The sequence below is a fragment of the Thermobia domestica genome, chromosome 13 (genome assembly GCF_964235325.1).
Source record: "Thermobia domestica chromosome 13, izTheDome1.hap1.1, whole genome shotgun sequence".
NCBI lineage: Eukaryota > Metazoa > Arthropoda > Insecta > Zygentoma > Lepismatidae > Thermobia > Thermobia domestica.
The window spans coordinates 176,506,617-176,528,785 of NC_137466.1; the positions used below are offsets into that span (position 1 = coordinate 176,506,617).

The 22,169-nt window shown below is 31.8% G+C and overlaps 1 protein-coding gene across 1 annotated transcript in view; it reads left to right on the top strand.

The window, feature by feature from the left end:
- Positions 1–12,981, top strand: part of Cdk5alpha (Cdk5 activator-like protein) — a 127,196-nt gene extending 114,215 nt beyond the window's left edge. The window contains exon 2 of the mRNA XM_081736947.1: positions 5,558–12,981. Coding sequence (XP_081593073.1) covers positions 5,558–5,875 — 318 coding nt within the window. The 3' untranslated portion in view covers positions 5,876–12,981. The remainder of the gene's footprint in view (positions 1–5,557) is intronic.
- Positions 12,982–22,169: the final 9,188 nt, after the last annotated feature.

Here is a 22,169-nt window from a genome sequence, read left to right on the forward strand (position 1 = left end):
AGTGTAAGCGAAAGGATTTCTAACAAATCAGCCGTAATGTCACGGTATTATACTTAGCTATATGGTAGAAATTTTTCTATAGCAATAAAAATTTAAGTTTTTTGAGTTACTTCGACAAAAGTTTTACTTTTACTTTCCCATACATTATTTTTACTCCGGTTTTAAGTAACCGGATATTTTCTTTTTGTTCTGGTTGCCTTGGAGTATTCTACTTCCGTGAGCCTTGATCAATATCTGACTATTGTAGAATGAAATTCGATTCAACAAAGATAATTTTGCAATGCATACAATTGTAAAGGTACAGTAGTGAATACGCATCAATAATACATATCACAAATGTCCAGTAGGAACTCAGAGAAGGAATTTTAGGGTTTCCCACAAATGATTGATTTCGTGTTACACTTATTAGAGAACCTTTGTTTGTCCATAGTTGTTAACTTTGGACTAACTTTTAACTTTTTTTTAACGATAATAATGTTTTAAATGATGTATGCGGAAGGTTTAACATGTGACGAATTCATGTAGAAAACACTGCACACAATCCTTTTCTAATGCAAATATAATAATAATAATAATAATAATAATAATAATAATAATAATAATAATAATAATAATAATAATAATAATAATAATAATAATAATAATAATAATAATAAAGAAATGTAACCGACATTACAACTAGTTTTAAACTTAGGCATACCCATTCCGAAACATACACATTGAATGCGTCAAACGATTTTATGCCATTTTATTTCAGTACTTCGCTTTCTGATTTTATGATTCACAACTTTCACAGTACTTGAAATAATAATGAATGAATTGAACCCATTACACATGAATATATTGCCTACATCATCACTTGAAATCCATTATTATCTTTTTATGGGAAAAGAAAATATTTCACATGTGGAATTTTTTTTAAAAAGTGAAAAATTGCTATGTATGTTATTTAAAGAAAGGAAAGAAAAGAAAACATGAACATGGAAACATTTTGAATCTTGAAAATCTACAATATGCCATATTCGTGTCTCACATTAGAATTAAAAGAGTGCCTTCCAAGTGAAAAAGCAACAAAGGCCCTAAAGCTAGTTTCGCTGCTACTGTATTTAGTACATCTATATCACACGGATCTACTCCCGTCGTTCTAAATGTTATTTCAATTATCACACTAGTTTAAATGAATGTACAGGAACTGTATTTTCATCCTGACTCGTAGGTAATAAGATCATATTTTCAACAGCATATCCCACCACTAGCAATTAAGAAAGACCTTGAGCTACGGACATAAAAAAATCCTATTACATTCTTCTTAATGACCTACTTCATTACAAGCTTTCTTTCCTTTTTATTACTTTCATCAAGATTAGGAAGCTTCCGGGCGGCGGCTTGTAAATGATACATATTTATTATTTTTTTTAAGCGCAAAAGGGCGTCGTTACAGTTATCTTGTTAAGAAATGAACTCATGATTTCTAGAAAGTTACAACCTTGAGTAATGCAAGTTGTATAATTTAATGGGCATACACGAGAGTTATGACTAGATCTACACGCAAATTTTATCTAATGCTAAAATATTCCGATAATGAGAACGCGAAAAAAATGGCGTCATTGGATAGACTGTAGGCTACAGTCCTAATTATATTGGTAAGTTATACATTATTACTTTCAAGGGAAATCAACAAATATTAGACATAAAATTGTTTTCTTTGATAACTTTACAACAGATTCCATCATTTAATTTTCGAACACTCATCTGTGGAGTAAGATTCCTGATTCCAATGTTACTTTATCACATTTAGACGTAGGGGTTAATAGGAGCTAAGAAATAGGCTTTGTATGGGGTAATAACTTTTACCTCTTACTTTTACATTACATGCAGTTTTTATGAGCCTCCAGGCAAATTTTCTGTGGTAGCCCCGGAATTTCAATTTTGAAAAGATCACAAAATTTAATAAAAATGCCGTAAAAGTACATTTTTTGTTACGGCCTCCTCCACATTTATCAGGGTTGATCTTTCTCATGAGTGTCACCGCATGTATCCGTGAGTCATTCATTTAATATCGTACATTCTCCAACAATTCAGAGAGGAAATTGTAAAACTAATAAAAGTGAAGGCCCCTACCAAAAGTAATTTTGAGGGAAAGGGTGTGTCTAAATAAAAAGTCTTCAATAGAGATATCTGGAACGCCATGTTATCTAGAGGCGTGATTTGGGAAGGACAGGGAACAATTCTACCCTGAGTTTCAGAAATATAGGTCAATTGTATAGTAATTAAAAACACGAAACTCTTATGTGGATGGAGAACGTTACCCTCTACCACCTACCACCACCAAGCAATATTTGAAATGACGGTAGTGATGTTATCCAATGTAAATTTAATCATTTCCAGCCGGTTAAAATATCCAATAACTACCTTCAGTACTGTCTTGATGAAAGACGCCGCTTAATGTGTAGCTGAAGAAATTGAAACGCAGTTAAATAATGTTTAAATATATTTAAAGAATTTCGAGCAAGATAGAAAACTAATGCTGGGAAATTTGGGCGTCACATGTCAATGATTATTGTAAATTAACAGGAATAAATACGTACTCTTGTAAGCACATAATGTATTTAGAACGTTTATATAACTTAGACAAAATTTAAGGCTATCTCGTCTCAAAAATGTGCTGTAAAAGTGATGTCTCGACTGGAAAAATGTATTCTTCTCTATTGGAAGAGCTGTGTATCGACTCGAATTTTGTCAGGAAAGTTCTGTCTCGACTCGTCTCGTGCGCATCCCTACTTAGATCATCTACGACTAAATGGCTAGCACTTAACCTTTAGTTGCGAGAGATGCAAATCTTTGAATGCAAGTAATACGTTTGTTTGTCCACATTTCATGGCTAAACTGCAGGCCATCATGTGCTTAAAGGTCGAACTCTGCATAACCAAATATCTAACCATTCATTGATTCTTCACCAATAACGTTTGTTTTATCACTAGGACAGATAAGCAATTTTAACAGAAAAACTGAGGGGTGTCAGTATTGATTTACTTCTTACGTAAAGCAAATGAGGGATTGTGCATAAGAAAGTCGATTTATATATTTCTTGTTTATCTCTTCTGTCTATCCGCTACAAGATTACTTTTGTAAAAGTTTTGTGATAGATGCAATATTGAGGCTTTAGAATCATCAATATTTGATGAAGTTAGAATCATTCAAAATTACGGATATGAACTCAACCTTAGCTTAGGGAAAAGTTACCTTAGCTTTCAGCAGAAGTTCAAGGAAACCGGTATATTGAACAAATAGTTTACAAGTTTGGAGAAACTTGACGTGTTTTAATGAGGCTAGAACGTAAATATACAAACAATAGAAAGTAAATATATAATTTAAAATTATATATATGATATAACATATATTTTTATTTCATATTGTATGCATTATTTGAACACGTAACTCTCTGGTTTACATTTTGGTCCCATAGGGTACTGGCATATATTGAATTTAAAGATAACACTGAACATCCAAGAACCTATTTCATGTGGCATCATGTCTAATTCACTACTGTTAGAATGTACGAACAAAGTCCAGGTTCTCCTTTGTGATTATAGAGACTTCCGGTATTCCCCATTTTGTACATACTTTTCTCTTTAATACATTACAGAATTTACTAGTGCTACTACTGCTACTATATTGCATACAAATAATAATAATTATTATTATTATTCAGTGTTATTAGCATTTGACGAAAAATGTAGATGAGTCATGCACTAAACATTAGGACTTATTGGGAGCATGGTGACTCAGTGGTAGAGTGTTTACCTCTAGTGCGTGTAATCCTTGGTTCAATTCCCGACCAAGTAATTTTGTGGTGGACAACATCCTGCCCGTGGTTTTCTCCGGGTACTGCCATTTCTTCCCACATTCTCATTCCACCAATTCTTCCATCATCATTCACTTGCTTTAACCATCGTCCCGCTTAGCCTAAAGGGCATAATCGTGGTACGTTATCACTGCGAAATTAAAATACCGCTAATTTTACTGTAATTATGTGATATCTTCAAATAGATAAAAGATAATCGAAAAGTGGATCAAGACCTCCGTAGACGATGTTATTTTGCATGAGATACCGTTATCACGAATCACCTAGTAGCTTTCCGTTTTTGCAGTTATTTAGAAACGCGAAAATAAATGCCGATTTTCTAAATGTCTGGAAATCGAAAGCAGATAAATGAGTCATGATAACGGTATCTCACGCAGAATAATATTCTCTAGGGAGGTCTTGTTCCACTTTTCGATTATCTTTTATCTATTTGAAGATATCACATAATTACTGTAAAATTAGCGGTACTTTAATTTCGCAGTGATAGGGACTCTTAAATAAATGAATCACGAAATAAGCATAAGGGAACAGAGCTTTTGTAAGGAAATAAAAAAAAGGCAGAGATGTTTCTCTTTCTGAACACGATTACACACTCACGATCAAAAAGTTTTTTGAGAATACCGCACATAATCCTTTTGCTATGACGTGGGGCATGATAGCTTAGTAGTAGCGCTTGCTTCTGGTATGTGGAGTCTCTGATTCGATCCCCAGCCAAGTAAGTTTGTGGTGAACAATATCGTGCTCGTGGGTTTTCTCGGGGGTACTTCTGTTTCCTCCCAGTTTCTCATTCCACCAATTCTTCCATTATCATTCACTTGCTTTAATCATCTTCCTTAGTCTAAAGGGAATACTCGTGGGACGTTAAACTGAAAGATTTTATTTCTTTTCATTAGGAACTTATTAAGCTGAACTATATAATATCTGTAGGTGTAAAAGTTCCCTACCTGGTTCTCGACAAAATGGAAGAAAAATAACTTTTTTTTTTTTTTTGTAAACCTAAAAGTTGATGCAGTACGAGCACCATGCTTTTGACGCAAAACTAATACTGAAATGTAGTTACCCTCATTTAGCACCTTATTACGACACCAGCACGACGATAATACATGGTACGGCGAATGAAGTATAGCCTAAAAGCATAATTAACTATTACATTGTAATTTCTGTTTGGCTAAAATATTGTCAATCGATATGTTATACCGAGCTGGGCAAAATAACATACTTATAGATCCATTCTCATGCGTAGTTTCCGAGAAAGTAGAAAAATTTTTGAATTAAAAAAGTATATCATTCCTTGCACATAACAATTATTGACAGATTTTATTTTACTGCAATAAATTGTTATTTATGTACTTATATCTATAGCAAATTACGCTATTATATTGTATTTATTGTACTTACTATTTACGTACAATAGGCACATACTATTTGTAATTTCTCCATTTCAATTATGATACAGAGATACATGTTACACTTATCTTAAATAAAATTAAATTCTTTTCAACCAAAATATTCATTTAAGCTATGGAAAATATTGGTTTCAGGTTAGTATAATTCTTTTGAAATTACTGACATGATGAATTGTGAATAAGAATAGTTATATATACCCAGTTTACATGATTTAACATATAATATTGTGGTAAGAAATAAAAATGACATGTTTCTTATGATTTCCGTTCTCTTGTTCATTTGCAGGACGTGGCGTTCATCAACCCAGCTAACGTTGTGTTCGTCTACATGCTGGTACGAGAACTGGTGAAAGATGACGTGGAATCGGAGCACGATCTGCAGGCAGTGGTTCTAACATGTCTCTATCTCTCTTACTCATACATGGGAAATGAGATCTCTTACCCGCTCAAACCGTTCCTCGTAGAGGACAACAAGGACAAATTCTGGGACCGTTGCATACTCATTGTGAATCAACTGTCCAAAAACATGCTTCGCATCAACGCAGAGCCTGGATTCTTCACCGAAATCTTTACCGAGTTGAAGGCCTGCGGTACTGCGGCTTGACCACCTCAACCTCCAGCTCCGTTTGAGCAATATGTGACAACCCTTTGACCCCATCCAAGAACGAGCTGCTATACCATTTTCCGGTATATTGCTGCTCGTTGATTATATTAAAATATTTATATATTTAAAAAAGAAAACAAAGATATTAGGAACTTTAAAATACAGTAAATTAATTAAATACTCAATCGTACATACTAGATGACATTCTAACCTGTATGTTAAGAGAGAGATTTTACAGTGCATAAGAATTAAAAAAAAAATCTCACAGTATTGCACGGTAAAATTCTGCCCAGACAAGTTTAACTAGAAAACATTCGAACGATACACTTTTTCTAAAAGTTGAAACTTACAGATGTAATTAATCAGACTTTAGACTGTTTTCTGCAAAACTTTTTGGCTCTAGATTTTACCGTAGCTTTATTTCCTATATATATACATATTTATATTTAAGGATAGATAAAACAGTATCCCTTCCAGTTTGTAGCTATTTTTGTTGGTTTTAAAGAAAAAAATCATAAGGCATATTATATATTATGATTATGATCTAAAACAATGGACAAGATTTTGCATCTATATCCCATTAAAGATAAAGTTGATCAAGGCCATCTCATGTCAGAGATCGAACCCGGTAACAAATATTATATAACTTTATTTCTCAGCAGAGCGTGCAATTTTAACAAACGCTGCTAGACTATTGGTTCTACTTATATCTCTATCTATCTATCTATACATTACACACATACAATAGTCATTTCATGTTAGGAACAAGACTAAACATTATGAAATATATAACCACAACAATTCTATCATAAAGATAAAGAAATAGTAACACTGCTAACAGTAACAATATGAAAGTTTATCAATAAGTAAGGTGACCAAAGAAAGAAATTTTTGAGCGACACAGTGGCAATAACACGAAAAGACTAAACTAAAAAAAAAAGGAGCGAAAGCTATCGAAACATATTTCGGTGAACAATAATATAAATTTGTATGTATTTAAAAAAAATAATAATGACAAAGATACAATAAGAAAATGGCGTATTATTTCCTTGCTGTGGTGCGACAATAACAGCAATTGCGCCCCATACATAATACATGATATATATACACACGCATATATATATAAATACACACTCACAAATAAAACGTAAAAATAATACAGAAGAAAATACTGTATAATAGATGTCGCAGAAAAAAAATAAAGTTTACTGCTTTATTCGCCATTTTTGTATTTGCATGATGGCCGGGACTGTGCTGCAATAACGCGCAGGCGCAAGCATAAAAGAATATATACCTATATATATATTCTATATCTACATATATAAGTACGTATAAAAACGGTTTAATGAAAAATCTTTGAAAAAAAATATATACTGTACATTAATGCGCTGCTTAATCCTTTTGTTACAAACCTTGTAAAGAAGTTTCTGGAAACGTAATATGTATAGAAGTATATTTTCTTCCCATTTAATGTCGATATGATTTTGAAAAAGACATTCCTTTTTAGATAATAGTTAAGTAAGCGAAGTAAAATGAAAAATTTATCATCAAATCATATGATTAATTTGATTTTTACCTGTGCAATGCATATAGGTTGCCAAAGAATACCCCTTGTTTTTTTGTTCTTTTTATATATATACTGTTAGTTGTTGTAAATGTAGATAAAAATCTCTTTTCAGGGAACCATTTTGTTGTATAAGAGAAGAAGCCATTTTGTTGTACAAATTGTAAAACCCTTTCACTCCTCTGTTTTTATCAAATTTCCTGGTGATGATGATGATGATGTTAGGAGTGAAAGAGATGCGTTAAAAGTGTTCATTGCAGTTTGATCACGTCAAACAAACTAAAAACGATTAATTACACAAAAACTGTTAGAAATAAAAATAATGTATATTATAAAAAATAATTAGTAGATTTAAATGAAATAAAAAAATAGAGAGAGAGAGAGAGAGAGAGGAGTAGGAGAGGGAGAAGTAAAAAGAAAAACATAATGAATGTATTTTGAAGAATGTACGAATATGACGTAATATATATGTCATAAAACAGAATGAGCTTTTTAGAAAGGTGATATAACTGGCTTGTTGTGACTGTTATACTTCCAATGTAAGTAAAAGTAAAAAAAATAATTAAAACAAGTTGACTTTTCTATGAGAAACTGGACTGTTGGCGGGAAAGAAATTTATGTATAATGAAAACATTCTCGCGTTAAAAAAAAAGATATTCATGTATGATATTGGTAATGGATTTGTGTATTGCTTTGTGTAAAAACTACCGACAGAGTAAGTGACACACAAACAAAAAAGAAAGAAAAATATATAAAAGGATTGTAGAAACATAATATTTCGGGCAGGCCTGAAAGTGTGTTAAAGGATTACGCAGTTCAATCATTCGGCTGTTAGAAAGCTTGTATGTATACCAAAAGCTGAGATTGTTCGTTTATAATTTGAATTGTGAAATATGTAACAAGGTTTTATGTATTAATGACAGATTTCTTTGTAACCAACTACACTAGAGCCGAAATGGTAATAAACAAACAGTTCGTTTTGTGTAATTGAAAAGTCATTGTTTCTGGAAATATTTAGTGATGTGTTACTTATAATTACATGAGTTTGTTTGTCAGTTTAGAAATACACCATTCTCTTTGGTGGTGAAAGATAGAATGATAAACTTTTCATAAGATATTATATTTAAACATTAATATTTTATTATTGTTCATAACAATATTAATGAATAATTTTCTTATTGTTAACAATAACAAGCATATTCATAATATAGCAAATACAATTATCTAGGGAATCAATAATCTGCAGTTAAGGAAAGTTGGAGTCTGACAACTGGGACAGAACATGAACACTGTAGTGTTGCCAAAGGCTTTCCAACAATAGAGATAGCTGCTCTAGCGACAAACTTAGAACGTTTAACAAGTCATTATTCTATATGTAATCATAATAATATGACAAGATGATTTGTAACATATTATATCCAAATTTTAAGAAAAAGTATCAGTGCTTGGAATATTTGACAGAAGATTCAACATTCGACAACTGCTAACAACGCGGTGACCTTGGTTGTCTAGAAACAGCATGAAAGAATACTGAGTGATTGGCGAACAATCCTTGCATTGGTTTTGTTTACAGCATGTGCGGTTATTTGTCAGGCGGCAGCTTGCCTTAACCGTGTAGTAACAATGATGGAAAAAAAACATCGTGTACTGTTAAGCAATTCTTAAGTACGAGTCAGAATATGTTGCAAACTTACCAGTTCATTCTCTAAATTTTGGGGTGAATCTTAAGGGTTTCTTTCTTGGGAACACATTTTTAATGCGCATTCCTGAAGAGAATTTTATTCATCTTCTCTACATCAAATCCTTTAAATCCTCTGCAAATTAAGGATATGAGTTCACTTGATCAGTACTCGCATACCTCATCTCTCCATTGCTTATTGTCCATACCCAAATGTACTTGTTATAATTGCCGCAAACTATTGTATTATACATCTTGTGCTTTAAAAGCACGATTTTAAATATAAATTAAAAATTTAGAGAATTTTAGTTAAATTAAAGGGTAGAAATTTAGAGATATAATATAACGGGAAATTTCCTGACAGGATTGTATTGCAGCACACAAGATTCATTACTTGTCTACTAAATACATTATAAGCTAATTCATAGCTTCGCAGCAGGAAAACACATTAATTTGCACAGTAAGTTTCCCACGCCGTTGTAGCCGCAAAATTAACTGGAAGAGTGAAAGTACTTACATTGTTAGTCTTTCTACATAAAGATACGAGCACCAATAAATAAGTTATTGTACTTCAAAGAACCAAAGTTTAGGAAAGTATTAAAATAATAAATAATAATTTAGTTTTATAAATGAATAGCGCAAATGCTCATTTTTTGCATGATAATCGGTAGGCAACCTGGAAGATAGTAAGGCCGATTCGGTTGTCTACCTCACAGGCAACATGATTAATTTTTACAGGTATTATACTTCACATATAATATCAATGAAGCAGATGAAGGAAAGTAAATAGTTTACGATCTCTACTTGCAGTTATCTGGAAGTATACGCATTTAGAATTATGCCCAAATGAACAGTATAGATTTGTTTACGGGATAAAGAAATATTGAGTTTTATAAATAAGATAATTTGATAGCTACAGAATTCATCATCGTTAAACATGGTCTCGGATTCAATTCTTAATATGAGATTCAGTTTCTTTTTCTAAATGATGAGCCGTATTTATGCGCATCTACCTGGATGAAAAAAGTAGCAGTCTGTGTGGCAATAAAGGAAAATTCAAAAGTGTCTGAAGTCGACGCTTTGACCATATACATGTATTACAAGATACATATGTGAAGGGAGCATTATCTTCGTTAACTTTTGTATGGATTATCTATAGAGTTTCAACATATAAATAGATAATCACTAGATGACGCCACTGGGCTAGTTCAATACTATGTATATTCTATATGCTCTTAGATTACAACCTGATGTAAAGGAATACATGTGCTGTGATTCTCGAGTCTTGATCAGGAGTTTGATTGGTTAATAGTGCTGTGATACTTGTATTCTGGAAATTGATTGGTTATTAGTATTTTGTCGTACTTATGCGAAGACTTGCAAAGAAAATTAGTTTACCTTCTATCTATCTTTATTTTCCTTCGTTTAATTTTGTATAATTCTATTGAAAACTAAAATTGTTCGAGAAAGCAATTTTGGAATAATTTCATTGATAACAAATCCTTTGTACCAAAATTTTTAATCAAACAAAATGAAATTATTAAATATAACTATTCAGAGATGACTTTCACGAATAAATATTGTTAAATGAAACTGGAAACAAACATTTATAACATGTCCTATGTCTTCCAGTCATGTCGAAATTTGGGAAGGAAACTTCCCACTTGAAATTTGTTTTTTTTTTAAATAGTTATAACTTTTAGATTTTCCTTGTTACTTTAGTATTAATTTTTTAAAAAGCAGTTTTATTGTTATATTCACTTCATTAAATGCCTTTAAAAGTTGTTATAAATACCGCTTGTCCTCGATACTTCCTCAGATGGTGCCCACATTGACTTATTATGATGCAGTAATGTTGTGCAGATGTGAATAATTAAGTGTTTATGTGAAAAATCTTTAGAACTCTTAATAACAGTGCATTGTTTAAACCATCGCAAGAGGATTTACTTGGATCAAATACTTCGCATGACAGAAATTCAAGCATTTTAGAATCTTATTAGAACAGACATACATCCTCAGCTCTTTAATTAACACACATCTTTTAATTAACTTTCATAGTGAGATAGGTACTAATGTAATCACTATGCATAAACTTTTATCGCTTTAGCATTGGGTTAGTAAACATAAATCATCTTGAAATCATATAACATTCTTTCACTTCATTGGAAATTCCCTTTTCTCCGTTTTTCAGCAAAAGAAGATTTCAATTTTCCTTCAACTGCTATACTCAAATTTACCCTAATTATTAGTTCTATCCTACCAGTCAACTACCTCAGATCGTTCCTCAAGTAGCCATGTTTCTTAAAAAAAACAATTAAATAATAAGACAATTCCGAAGAATAGCTTAGTTTCAGTGTAAAAATATCTTAAGCACACCCTTTCAGAAAAAACACGCAAACACATTTCAGTAATTCGTGAACCAAGAGCACAAAAAAAAAAAAAATCGAATCAGACATCAGAATTTGGCAATTCAAAATTGTCTCTGAAGAGATCAAGTTCCGGATTCCCGCCAGTAACTGATATGTGTTTATTTTTATTATCTACCTAGGTGAAGCTAGAAATCACATTTTGACAGCAAGGAACAAGAATTAATATAAAATTCATGCAGTGATATCCCAGTAATAAAAATGTAGAATCGTCAGAGAATTTAATAAAGCTTTCAATTAAAATTTTATAATTATAAATAGGATATGTTTATCGTCATGTGCCCGATTATTATAGTACTTGCAGTCCATGTCATCTTTCTTTGGTTTCAGTTTAGCGTCCCTTTTCAGCAGCGAGGCTATATGAGACGTGGACCTACAGTTCTAACGTGGAAAACGAACTACATGAGCTCCCGTCGGGATGTCATCTTTCATTTGATGATATGTATGCAATACCTCAATAACAAAATGACTTTTTTAAATATATCTTATTAACGATAGTGAGAACTGTCGTATTTCTAGTACTAACATCAAAGGGTTTGGTGTGGTAAATTTTAGTGTTAATTTTACCTTAACAGACAGCGCAGTTCTCATATAGCAGTAATTTTCATGTCAATAACAATTATTTTTCGTAGATTTTTTCAAAAACTAAGCATGAGAATTCACCCACAACCATGTCATTTTGTACAGCTCAATGAGACCTATTGGTCCCAGAAATTTTTACTAGTTTTTTATGTTGTAGGAATTATGTTTAGCAAAAACCTTCAGAAACAGTGACTTTTAGTTACAAAATGTGTATTTCTTTCTACTTTTCTTTTTTAAAACGTTTTTTTTCAGCAATATCTTATTCCATATAGCATTCCAAATAAAACCTAATAATAACAGTAGCTATTTCTACTTTCGATAGTGCTAGAGATCAGTCTCTTAAAAAAAAAACTAATTATAATAGAATAATAATCTTCATAGTTCAAATAATTATTTTGTGGCTCTGGTTTGTCTGACATATAATAATTTGTATACAACTTTGAATTAAGTGTTGTTAATTCAGTGCTAGAACAAAATCATACCAGAATATTTGAAAAGAAAAAGATTAAAAGAAAATTTGTTAACCTATTTAGATCACATATATTAGATACACTTTCAGGCTATATTTTTTCAAGAGTGAAATAAGAAAATGTTGTAAAATAATAATACTATTAAAAAAAAGACAATTGTTCTGAAAGCGCAGTGTATGAAAGAGAACTAACTAAAAAAATAGTTTGTTGATTGATTCTCTCGTGATAAACCAAAGCAACACCATACCAAAGAAATTTTTTGCCAGTTTTTTAATAGAGAATTGGTGTGCTCAATGCAGTGAAGTCTTGTAAATGTTTGTAGAGTCTGGTTGTTTGTGCCGTCAATTAGTAGACTATGTTATAATAAAAAAGAATCTGTCAATAAATGTATTGTGTTTTTATTATTTTCTTGTGAATTGAGGTAAATTTACTTGCTTTTTTTAAAGATTATATATAAAATATAAGGTGACTAAAATACACATTATTAAGAAATGCGGTTCAATTTAATACCATTCAATTTTCAATACTGTAACATAGTGTTAGTTACACTATATTATTCAGTAAAATCATATCAAATAAGATTGCAAACTGACAAGGGAACATCTTATATTGATAGTAGCATTGCCCAATTAAACAATGTGCAGTCGATAGAGGAGTGAAGAAAAGTAAGAAATCTAAAGTTTTACGGGCCGACATCCAAAAACACAGGAGATACAGAGGAAAGAAGAATCTAGAATCATGTGAAGATAGCAATGCAAAAGATACACTTACACAGGGAGAACTTCAAAATGATTAAAATAATCCAAATAGCATTGACACAACAGTATAGTAAGCAAACATTGTACCCATAGACATGCTCAATAGCATCAGATGTAATGCAGTGTTGCCAACTGAGCACAAAATGAAGTTTTGTTAAATGGCACGGAACACAAATTATAACATCTAGCAAATCTAATCATCATCTTGAAGTTACTTTAATCATCTTGAAGTTATTTCTGTGTCAGTGTATCTTTTGCTTTGCTATCTTCACATGATTCTAGATTCTTCTTTCCTCTGTACCTCCTGAGCTTCTGGGTGTCGGCCCGTAAAACTTTGGATTTCTCACTTTTCTCCACTCCTCTATCAATTGCACATTGTTTGATTGGACAATGCTACTATCAATATAAGATGTTCCCTTGTGAGTAGTATTTTACCAGATACCGCTATTTTTGTCAGTCTCAACAATACAGGGATCTTGGGAGAAACTAGCAATACTTTGCGAAATGGTGTTATGGGTAATTCCAGAGGCGGATCTAGAAAATGAAAACTTGGGGGTCAGCCAGAATCCAGACTATGGTAGGTATATCATGAGATTACTATAAACTTTAAAAAATATATAAATAATAGCTTAAAAAATTTGTCACTAAAAAACTGGGAGGGCCCCAGCCCCAGACTAGATCCGACACTCGGTATTCTAAACAAAAAAGGATCACATTAGAATGTGTTCTATTGTCAACGGTTTGAGAGTTACAGATTGTGAACCATTTTCGACCATATGTTACTTACGGTAATCTGGTAATTATTGTACAGAGATGAGACAACACCCTTTTATAGTAACATTAATAAGACTTTAATGGTCTTTCCAACGGTATATTGCATAATGGCTTTGATGTCTTTGAGAAAGAAGTTCTTGAAGGAAATTTGGAAAAGAAATTATTTTCAGATTATTGAGGAAATTGGGTAGTAACGCTAATTCTTGACTGAGCCTCAATAACTTCCCTTCCAAAGAAACTATTGCCACCCTGCATATCATTGTAAAGGACATTCCATCACTATTGAAACGCATTAGTAAGACTTGATTCAATACCTAAAATAGCTGCAGACTGAACAATAAGCAAACTAAGGTCAAAAATTTTCAGAACTTGCAGTTCTTAAACTGTTGAGAATAGAACACATGATCATGTGAAGTTTTTTGTTTCACTTAGAATCATCCATACTATAATTTTTCATTATATTAGACTAGACTCTCGATAATCCGGCCATTTCTTGGAAAGAGGGGTGCTGGATTAGTGAGAGTGACGAATTATTAAGAGTGTCTGAAATTTAATCTAACACATACAGTAATATACTATAAGGTTACATACATTATCACAGAAAAAATATAGAAACCTAATGCTTGAGATTATACGTAGATTATCACTTACTACGAAGCATGTAACAAATTTTCAGTTGAAGCAATCAAGATGCTCGATGGCGGCATGCATTATCTCTCAACTTCTTTGCAAGCAACAATAACTGGAGGCCACAATAGTACTGTATGTGTTTTTTCGCTCCTAGAGTATAAACAAACAAATCGTTGATAGATTGTTGCAACGTTATGAGGCAGACATCAGATATGAGATCGGATTACTGACAGGACGGATAATTGAGGCCGGATTAGGAAGAGTGTACTTTATTACTTCTTCCAAGGACACCCTGTATATTTCAGAATTTAAAATACAAATTATTCTTCATGTGTTTCGAGGATTTTGAATAAGCGTTAGTAATTTTATTTTTTTAGAGTTAGCAATCGCAATATTAGAATTACTAGCAAACACCTGGCAGCCCATTATTGATAAAACTTCAAACAAAAATTAAGGTGACTGTAAATACTCAACTGTCACCATTAGGTGGCAGCGCATGCCTCATCGATTTCAAATGTGTTTTATGAGAAGAGAAAAATATTCAAAATAATTCATTTAAATTCAAGAATGAATATTCAGACTTTGTCCATAGATAAATTGAATCAATAATCAGAGAGATCCATGCACTTTCTAATTATTTTGGTTTATTCATTGTAGAGTGAATGCGGCTAAGTTTACTCTTCGGAAACATGCTTTCAATAATGAAACACTCTCAACAACAGAAGAAAATTAAACATGAAAAAAAAGTTTCAAGTATTATTCTCTGATTATATATTCAGCTTGTCTATGGACAAAGTTTGAGTAATCTGAACAAACACTCATAAGATTCTTCGTTAAGCTCCAGCGATGGAGCCAAGATCATTCATTTTGTGGTGGAAGAGGTTCAGGAGCTGCTGTGACATTACTTAATATGTGTACGCTGATATAATCCAATGACGTGTAATTTTGGAAGGGAATGGCGGACACCACTGCCACACTGCATATCATTGTAAGGCAAGTCCATCGCCATTTAAATGCGCTAGGTCTTACCTCTGAAGAATAACTATAGGTTAAGTAATAAGCAACGTTACGTTAAAAATAGTTTACTACTTGTAGCTCTGAAACCGTTGAGAATAGGACACATAGTCACATGAACTTTTTACTTTAACAAATGTTTGTTTTAAGTATGTTGCATTTACTTTAATTAAGCTTTATTATAAGTATTTTGCATGCACTTTAACAAATCTTTATTATAAGCATGCTTCATTTACTTTATCAAATTTTTATTATAAGTATGCTGCATTTACTTTAACAAATTTTTATTATAAGTATGCTACATATACTTTAGTTAATCTTTATTATGAGTATGTTACAGTTACTTTAACAAATCTTTATTATAAGTATACTGCATTTACTTTAACCAATCTTAATTACAAGTACGCTGCAGTTACTTATCTATTATAAACTAATGTTTAACATGAAACTAACGTTTAATATGCTTGTTTCAGATATTTCTCCCTAACGTGTGTTCTAAATAGCAGTTTTTTTTAAAAAAATACGAAATCTAAGCTTCAAATTTGAAGGCCGATAACTCGAGCACCAAAAGATTTGCATAAGAAAATGTATCACTGCTTACTAGAGAAGACATAGTCTAAGTGCAGGCCGAGTTACAACGATATTGTATATCTATTTTGTGAATTTCTTCTATTTTTATATCTTGGTTTTGAGCAGCGGTGCATAAAAGTACACAATCTGTTGTGTAGAAGAAGAAGAAGAAGAAGAAGAAAAGAATATAATGTTGTTGATTCTAAATAGAAAGAAATAAGATTTAATCTTAGTAGCTGAAGATATATGTTGATTTTATATGTATAATCGGTACTCTTCGTTACTGTAACAACAGATGGTTGTTTATTTAAAAGTTGATATGACAAGTAACAAGGAAAATTATTATTATTAATGAAGTTAAGTGAAAAGGAATAAAAGATAATAATCACGCAAGGTGATGTGACTTATTTAATGCAATTTGATCGTGTTGATATAGCTGAAAATTACGCGAACTGTGGGCTGAAATGTAACACAAGTATAACGTTACATTTTAGATGGTGTTTACCGACCAGGAGTACCTTGAGATTAGTTTGAAGTTCAGTAAAGCAGTCTCATCATAGCGTTCAAAACGGAGTATACTTTACTCAGAAGTAAGAAAAGAATTTATAGAAACATCAAAATGAATGTTTCTAGAAATGAAAATATAAATGAAGAAGGTGGTGATATAGAGCTATCTGGTATGAACTCATCAACCAACGTGGCTGATCTTATAAGACAGCTTGGTCAGCAAATGTCGCAGCAACACCAAAAAATGGATACCAAGCTAGAGCAAATGTCACACCAAACTCAACAACTAGCACAACAGATGGATGCTAAGTTTGAACAAATAACTAATCAAATGGACACATAAAATGGATACCAAGCTGGAGCAACTAACACAATCCATAAATGTTAAGTTTGAACAAATAACTAATCAAATGTACACTAAAATGGATAGTAAATTGGAACAAATAAACCAACAAATACACTCCATATTGGAACAAGCAGATTACAAGATGGAAGAGATTTTACATCTATTTACTGACGTACAAAGTTCGGTAGAAGTTGTGAAAACCTTAGTTAATGAGCATACTAGTCAGATCCGGGAATTGCAAAAAGTAAATGCGATCAAAGAGAAATTTAGTACTTCAAATGATGATCGAGTTCCCGCTGACAGCATTGAACCCGTATCATATGGATCCAGAGGAGTGGTGAAGGATAATAATTCATCCGAAGGATACTCAGACAAGAACGGAGCGAAGCTAGTATAGAGAGAAATAGGGGAAGAAATCATTCATCTCACCACCGGAAAAATATTCAAGTAAATTCCAAATATTGTAAGCATAATAGTAGAAATAATAATTTTCGGTTCAGCGAAATTAGATCCCTAAGAAAATTGAGTGGAAGATCAGATGACATCCCGGCTAGCACGTTCCTAGAAAAGTTCGAGGAAGAGTGTGATTTAATGGGAGTAGATAAATCCAAATTGTTGAAAATTCTGCCTCATATTTTATTACCACCGTGTTACGTATGGTTCAAAACAATCCGAAGCAATTTACGTAATTATCTATTTTTAAAAATGCTTTACTTTCTAATTTTGAAAACGATTTCATGTTGGACAATACAGACGTCTTAGTTCGAAATGGACATTATAACCCAAAATTGGATAAGAGCCTCACTGATTTTGTAATATCTGTATACAATGAATTGAAATTAATTAATCCATACCAACAGGAATCAAGAGTAATGGCGTCAATCCGAATCTTGTTACCTTTTAACTTGCGACAAATGTTGATTTCTGCACAATGTTAATTTTAATCACCTTATTATGATAGTGCAAAATTTTGATAGTCAATCTATGTTGCAAGCTTATAGTAATAGTAATCAAGCCAATACTAATCGTAATCAAGTTAGTTATATTCCTGTTCGCAACACTAATGTCAGGGGAGAAGATGATCTTAATGCTAGAAATAATAATAGATTCCACTGTAACGAGAATAGAACTGAACCTTATTTTACCGATAATAGAACTTAACCTAATTTTAGAAGAAACAGGAACAATAATCGTAATACATTTAGGAATCAAGAGAACAATAAGTTTAACTTTCCACGAAATGGATTTCATAATAGAATCATAGGTGGCAGAAATTCGCAAAATGGAAATCAGAATACCGTTGAAGTACATACTATTCAGGACGGTACACAAGATTGTAGTGTTAAGTAGTAGCAGGTTGTGGTATGAACACGAATATTGCTTACTAAAAGTTATGATAAATATGCTCGAATAAACAAAACATAAACTTTACTGATTCTTAATATAATAATGTTTTTATTTGTATTGTTCCGTTATGTTAATCAAGTCTTATTTTGTTTCATTTAATGCATTGTTATAATTTCTTTGTAATTCGTATTTCTTCGGAATTCTATGTAATTTACATTTATGCATCGATACAAATATTTTTATCGGTATTGTACTTTCCCCAAATGGAAGAAATAAGTTATATACTATGTCAACATATACTAAGTTGATTCGTCAATGAGCTCCCATAATATTGAACTAAAGAATATGCCTTAGGCCCGTAATAATTAAATTATTCGCGTTTTGAAAAAGTCCTCTTTGTTGATATGTTTATAAAAATAAAATGGAATTAATTGTTAAATGAATATAAGAATAAAATAAAATGAAATATATATATATATATATATATATATATATATATATATATATATATATATATATATATATATATATATATATATATGTATAGTAGTAAATGAGGGATATTCGGTATGTAATGTAACCATATATGTAAAAATACGTAACGGTCCAGGATTCTTTCTTAAATTGTAACCAATTCAAGAAGTCGTCGTCGGGAACCATATATACAACGATATTGTATATCTATTTTGTGAATTTCTTCTATTTTTATATCTTGGTTTTAAGCAACGGTGCATAAAAGTACACAATGTGTTGTGTAGAAGAAGAAGAAGAAAAGAATATAATGTTGTTGATTCTAAGTAGAAAGAAATAAGATTTAATCTTAGTAGCTGAAGATATATGTTGATTTTATATGTATAATCGGTACTCTTCGTTACTGTAGCAAGAGATAGTTGTTTATTTAAAAGTTGCTATGACAACTAACAAGGAAAATTATTATTATTATTATTAATGAAGTTAAGTGAAAAGGAATAAAAGATAATAATCACACAAGGTGACGTGTCTTATTTATTGCAATTTGATCGTGTTGATGAAGCTAAAATTACGCAAACTGTGGGCTGAAATGTGACATAAATATAACATTACAGAGTTTAGTCAAGTTTGGATAAACTTTGTAGATTGAGTATGATATACAATGAAATATCAAAATAATAGACACCGTCGGGACGCGATTATTTCTCTGTAAATCAGAAGTGTTCGTTATAGAAAGTTTACAGAAATGTAAATTACTCATACTTCATGTGATAATTATGTACATGACAGAGCAAATACATTAATTATAAACTAGCTGAAATGCCCGTTTTTCGCACGGAGAGAGTAGGTTTGTAGTAAGTATTTGAACCTCTTCTCCCTAAGGATACACATGGGGATGAATTTGGACGTAAACGGCATCGGGTGTGTCACTATTCATTACAGCAATCCTGAAAACTATGGCTTGTGGATTAATATGGGCCATTTTTGATTATTTTTACACATGAACCCTTCAATTCTTTAAGCCTCTTGCCGAAACTGTGCCCTTAAGACAGAGTAGGTCCCATTTATATACCAAAAGTAATCAAAGTTAATGCAGTTATCTACGAGGAGATAGTGAGTAAATATTGTTATATTTCTCTTTTAATGTATATAAGTGTAAATTTAAGCTAATATGGAAATAGTATATTTAGTGGTAGAATTACTCTGCAAAGCAACAAAACTATCGGAAATGAATATATTTAAAATGTGCTATCTGCAAAGTGTAATGATTCAGTGATAATTTTCTTCCCAAGTACAAGTAATATATTTATAAAAGTTCCTTAATTGGCTTACTGATTGTATTAAAAATAGAAGTAACCCAATAAGAACACGCAACGTTATTAAATACTAAAATATAGACAAACCTATCCAATTATCAAGGTTTATGAATTCCTTGAGGGAAAAGTCTGCAATAGTTGTTTGACTGTTGCTTGTTACTGATGGGTTAGTTGAAGGATCCATTTGATGATTCATATTCAAAGTGCAAAAAGTATTTTCTGTGCTCAGTGCTTGTGGGCTGAGAATGATTTCTGTCATACGAGGAGTTTGCTTAATTGTATGAGCTAAAATAAGTGTGTGCCCGCCACTGAGAGTAATCGTAAAAACGAGGGTTCTTTCTTATAATAATACGTATAATTTTTCAGAGATAAAAAAAAAGTCTGTCCGCATTAAGGAGGTGTTCACTATTGAGATGCAGGGGTACACCCATGAGGGGAGATCCACCGGATTCGGACTCCTTCATACTTTCTAACTTAACATACATTTGTACATCTTCACAATAATAAAATAAAACTATACTTCTATAAAAGGGAAATGACTGGTGTATCACTTAAATTTGATGTTAAGCTTCACCCGTTCTCTTTTTCTTGTAAAAACAATCTTGTTCTATCATTTCTTTCTGAAAATATAGGTGAAAGTATTTTACAATTACTTATAGATTTTTCGGATTTTTCAGCCTCCAGAAGACTAACCCTATTTTCAGGAATAGGAGGAAAATTCGGGTGCAGAATAATACACGTTCAACGTAGTGACTTCTAATATTGGACCCTCCAAAGCTGGGACACCTCTCAACAAAACTTTCTAGCTGTGCGTCTGATGAGATGTGTCCGTTAAGGGAGTTTCACTATATATTGTAAGGCCAAACTCTAATTTTGTTGGACAATAATTCGCAAACGAAAGGTTTGGATAGGAAAATATTTCACATATATACTAGGTACTCGTGGTCTATCTTGATGAGAAGTTCGGTTAAGATTGTATTAATTCTGTGGCTCACAAATGATTCATATTGTCATTGTTAGTGAATGTTTTTTTTAAGAAAGATCCAATGAACTTATATATAGTGATTTTTTTATTGTTCAGAGACAATTTCGCTTTCGTTGAAATTTCTATTTTCAAGAGCAGAATAATATAAGATCAATGCTAGAAAGAATGTTTTTTTTTTAAATTGTAAATGGCTTTTGCACCAAAGTGCTTACTTACTAACATTTGAATGTGTTTTAATAATGAATGGTTGTGATTTTGCTGAGTTAAGTTCTGATTTGCACTCGTTACAAACCAACGAAGTACACTGTTAAAAATAATTTCTTAAATGTGAGAAACCATTCCTTATCTGTGCACCGAGAATATCTTTCCTTAGAAACAAGAGTTTGAAACTCTCATTAATGAGAAATGAAGAAACGTAGATGAGATTGTATAAAGAGAAATGAGAAAATATACTGTTACTTTCCTTATGAATGAGAATTGCTAAATCTCATTTCTAAAAAAATATTGTCTCGGTGCACAGATAAGAAACGGTTTCTCAAATTTAAGAAATTATTTTTAACAGTGTAGACGTTGAAATGCTGTCTGTAACTTGAGTGTGAAGACAGAGATCCAATGAAAATCTATTTTTGATGCCTACCTTGTTGTGGTCTACTTGTTCTACTTTGTAACAACATTGTAGTTAGAAAAATAAATCGGGGGGAAGAGAATTTCTCATTTTGAAAATGAGAAAGAAAACAAAAAAAAAAAAAAAAAATACTGGTACAGAAAGTAAAATGTAATTTAAATACCATTATATCCTATGTAAACTGAGAGTCTCGGCAGGGACTGTGTATTGTTCAATACTTTTCCTCGATAG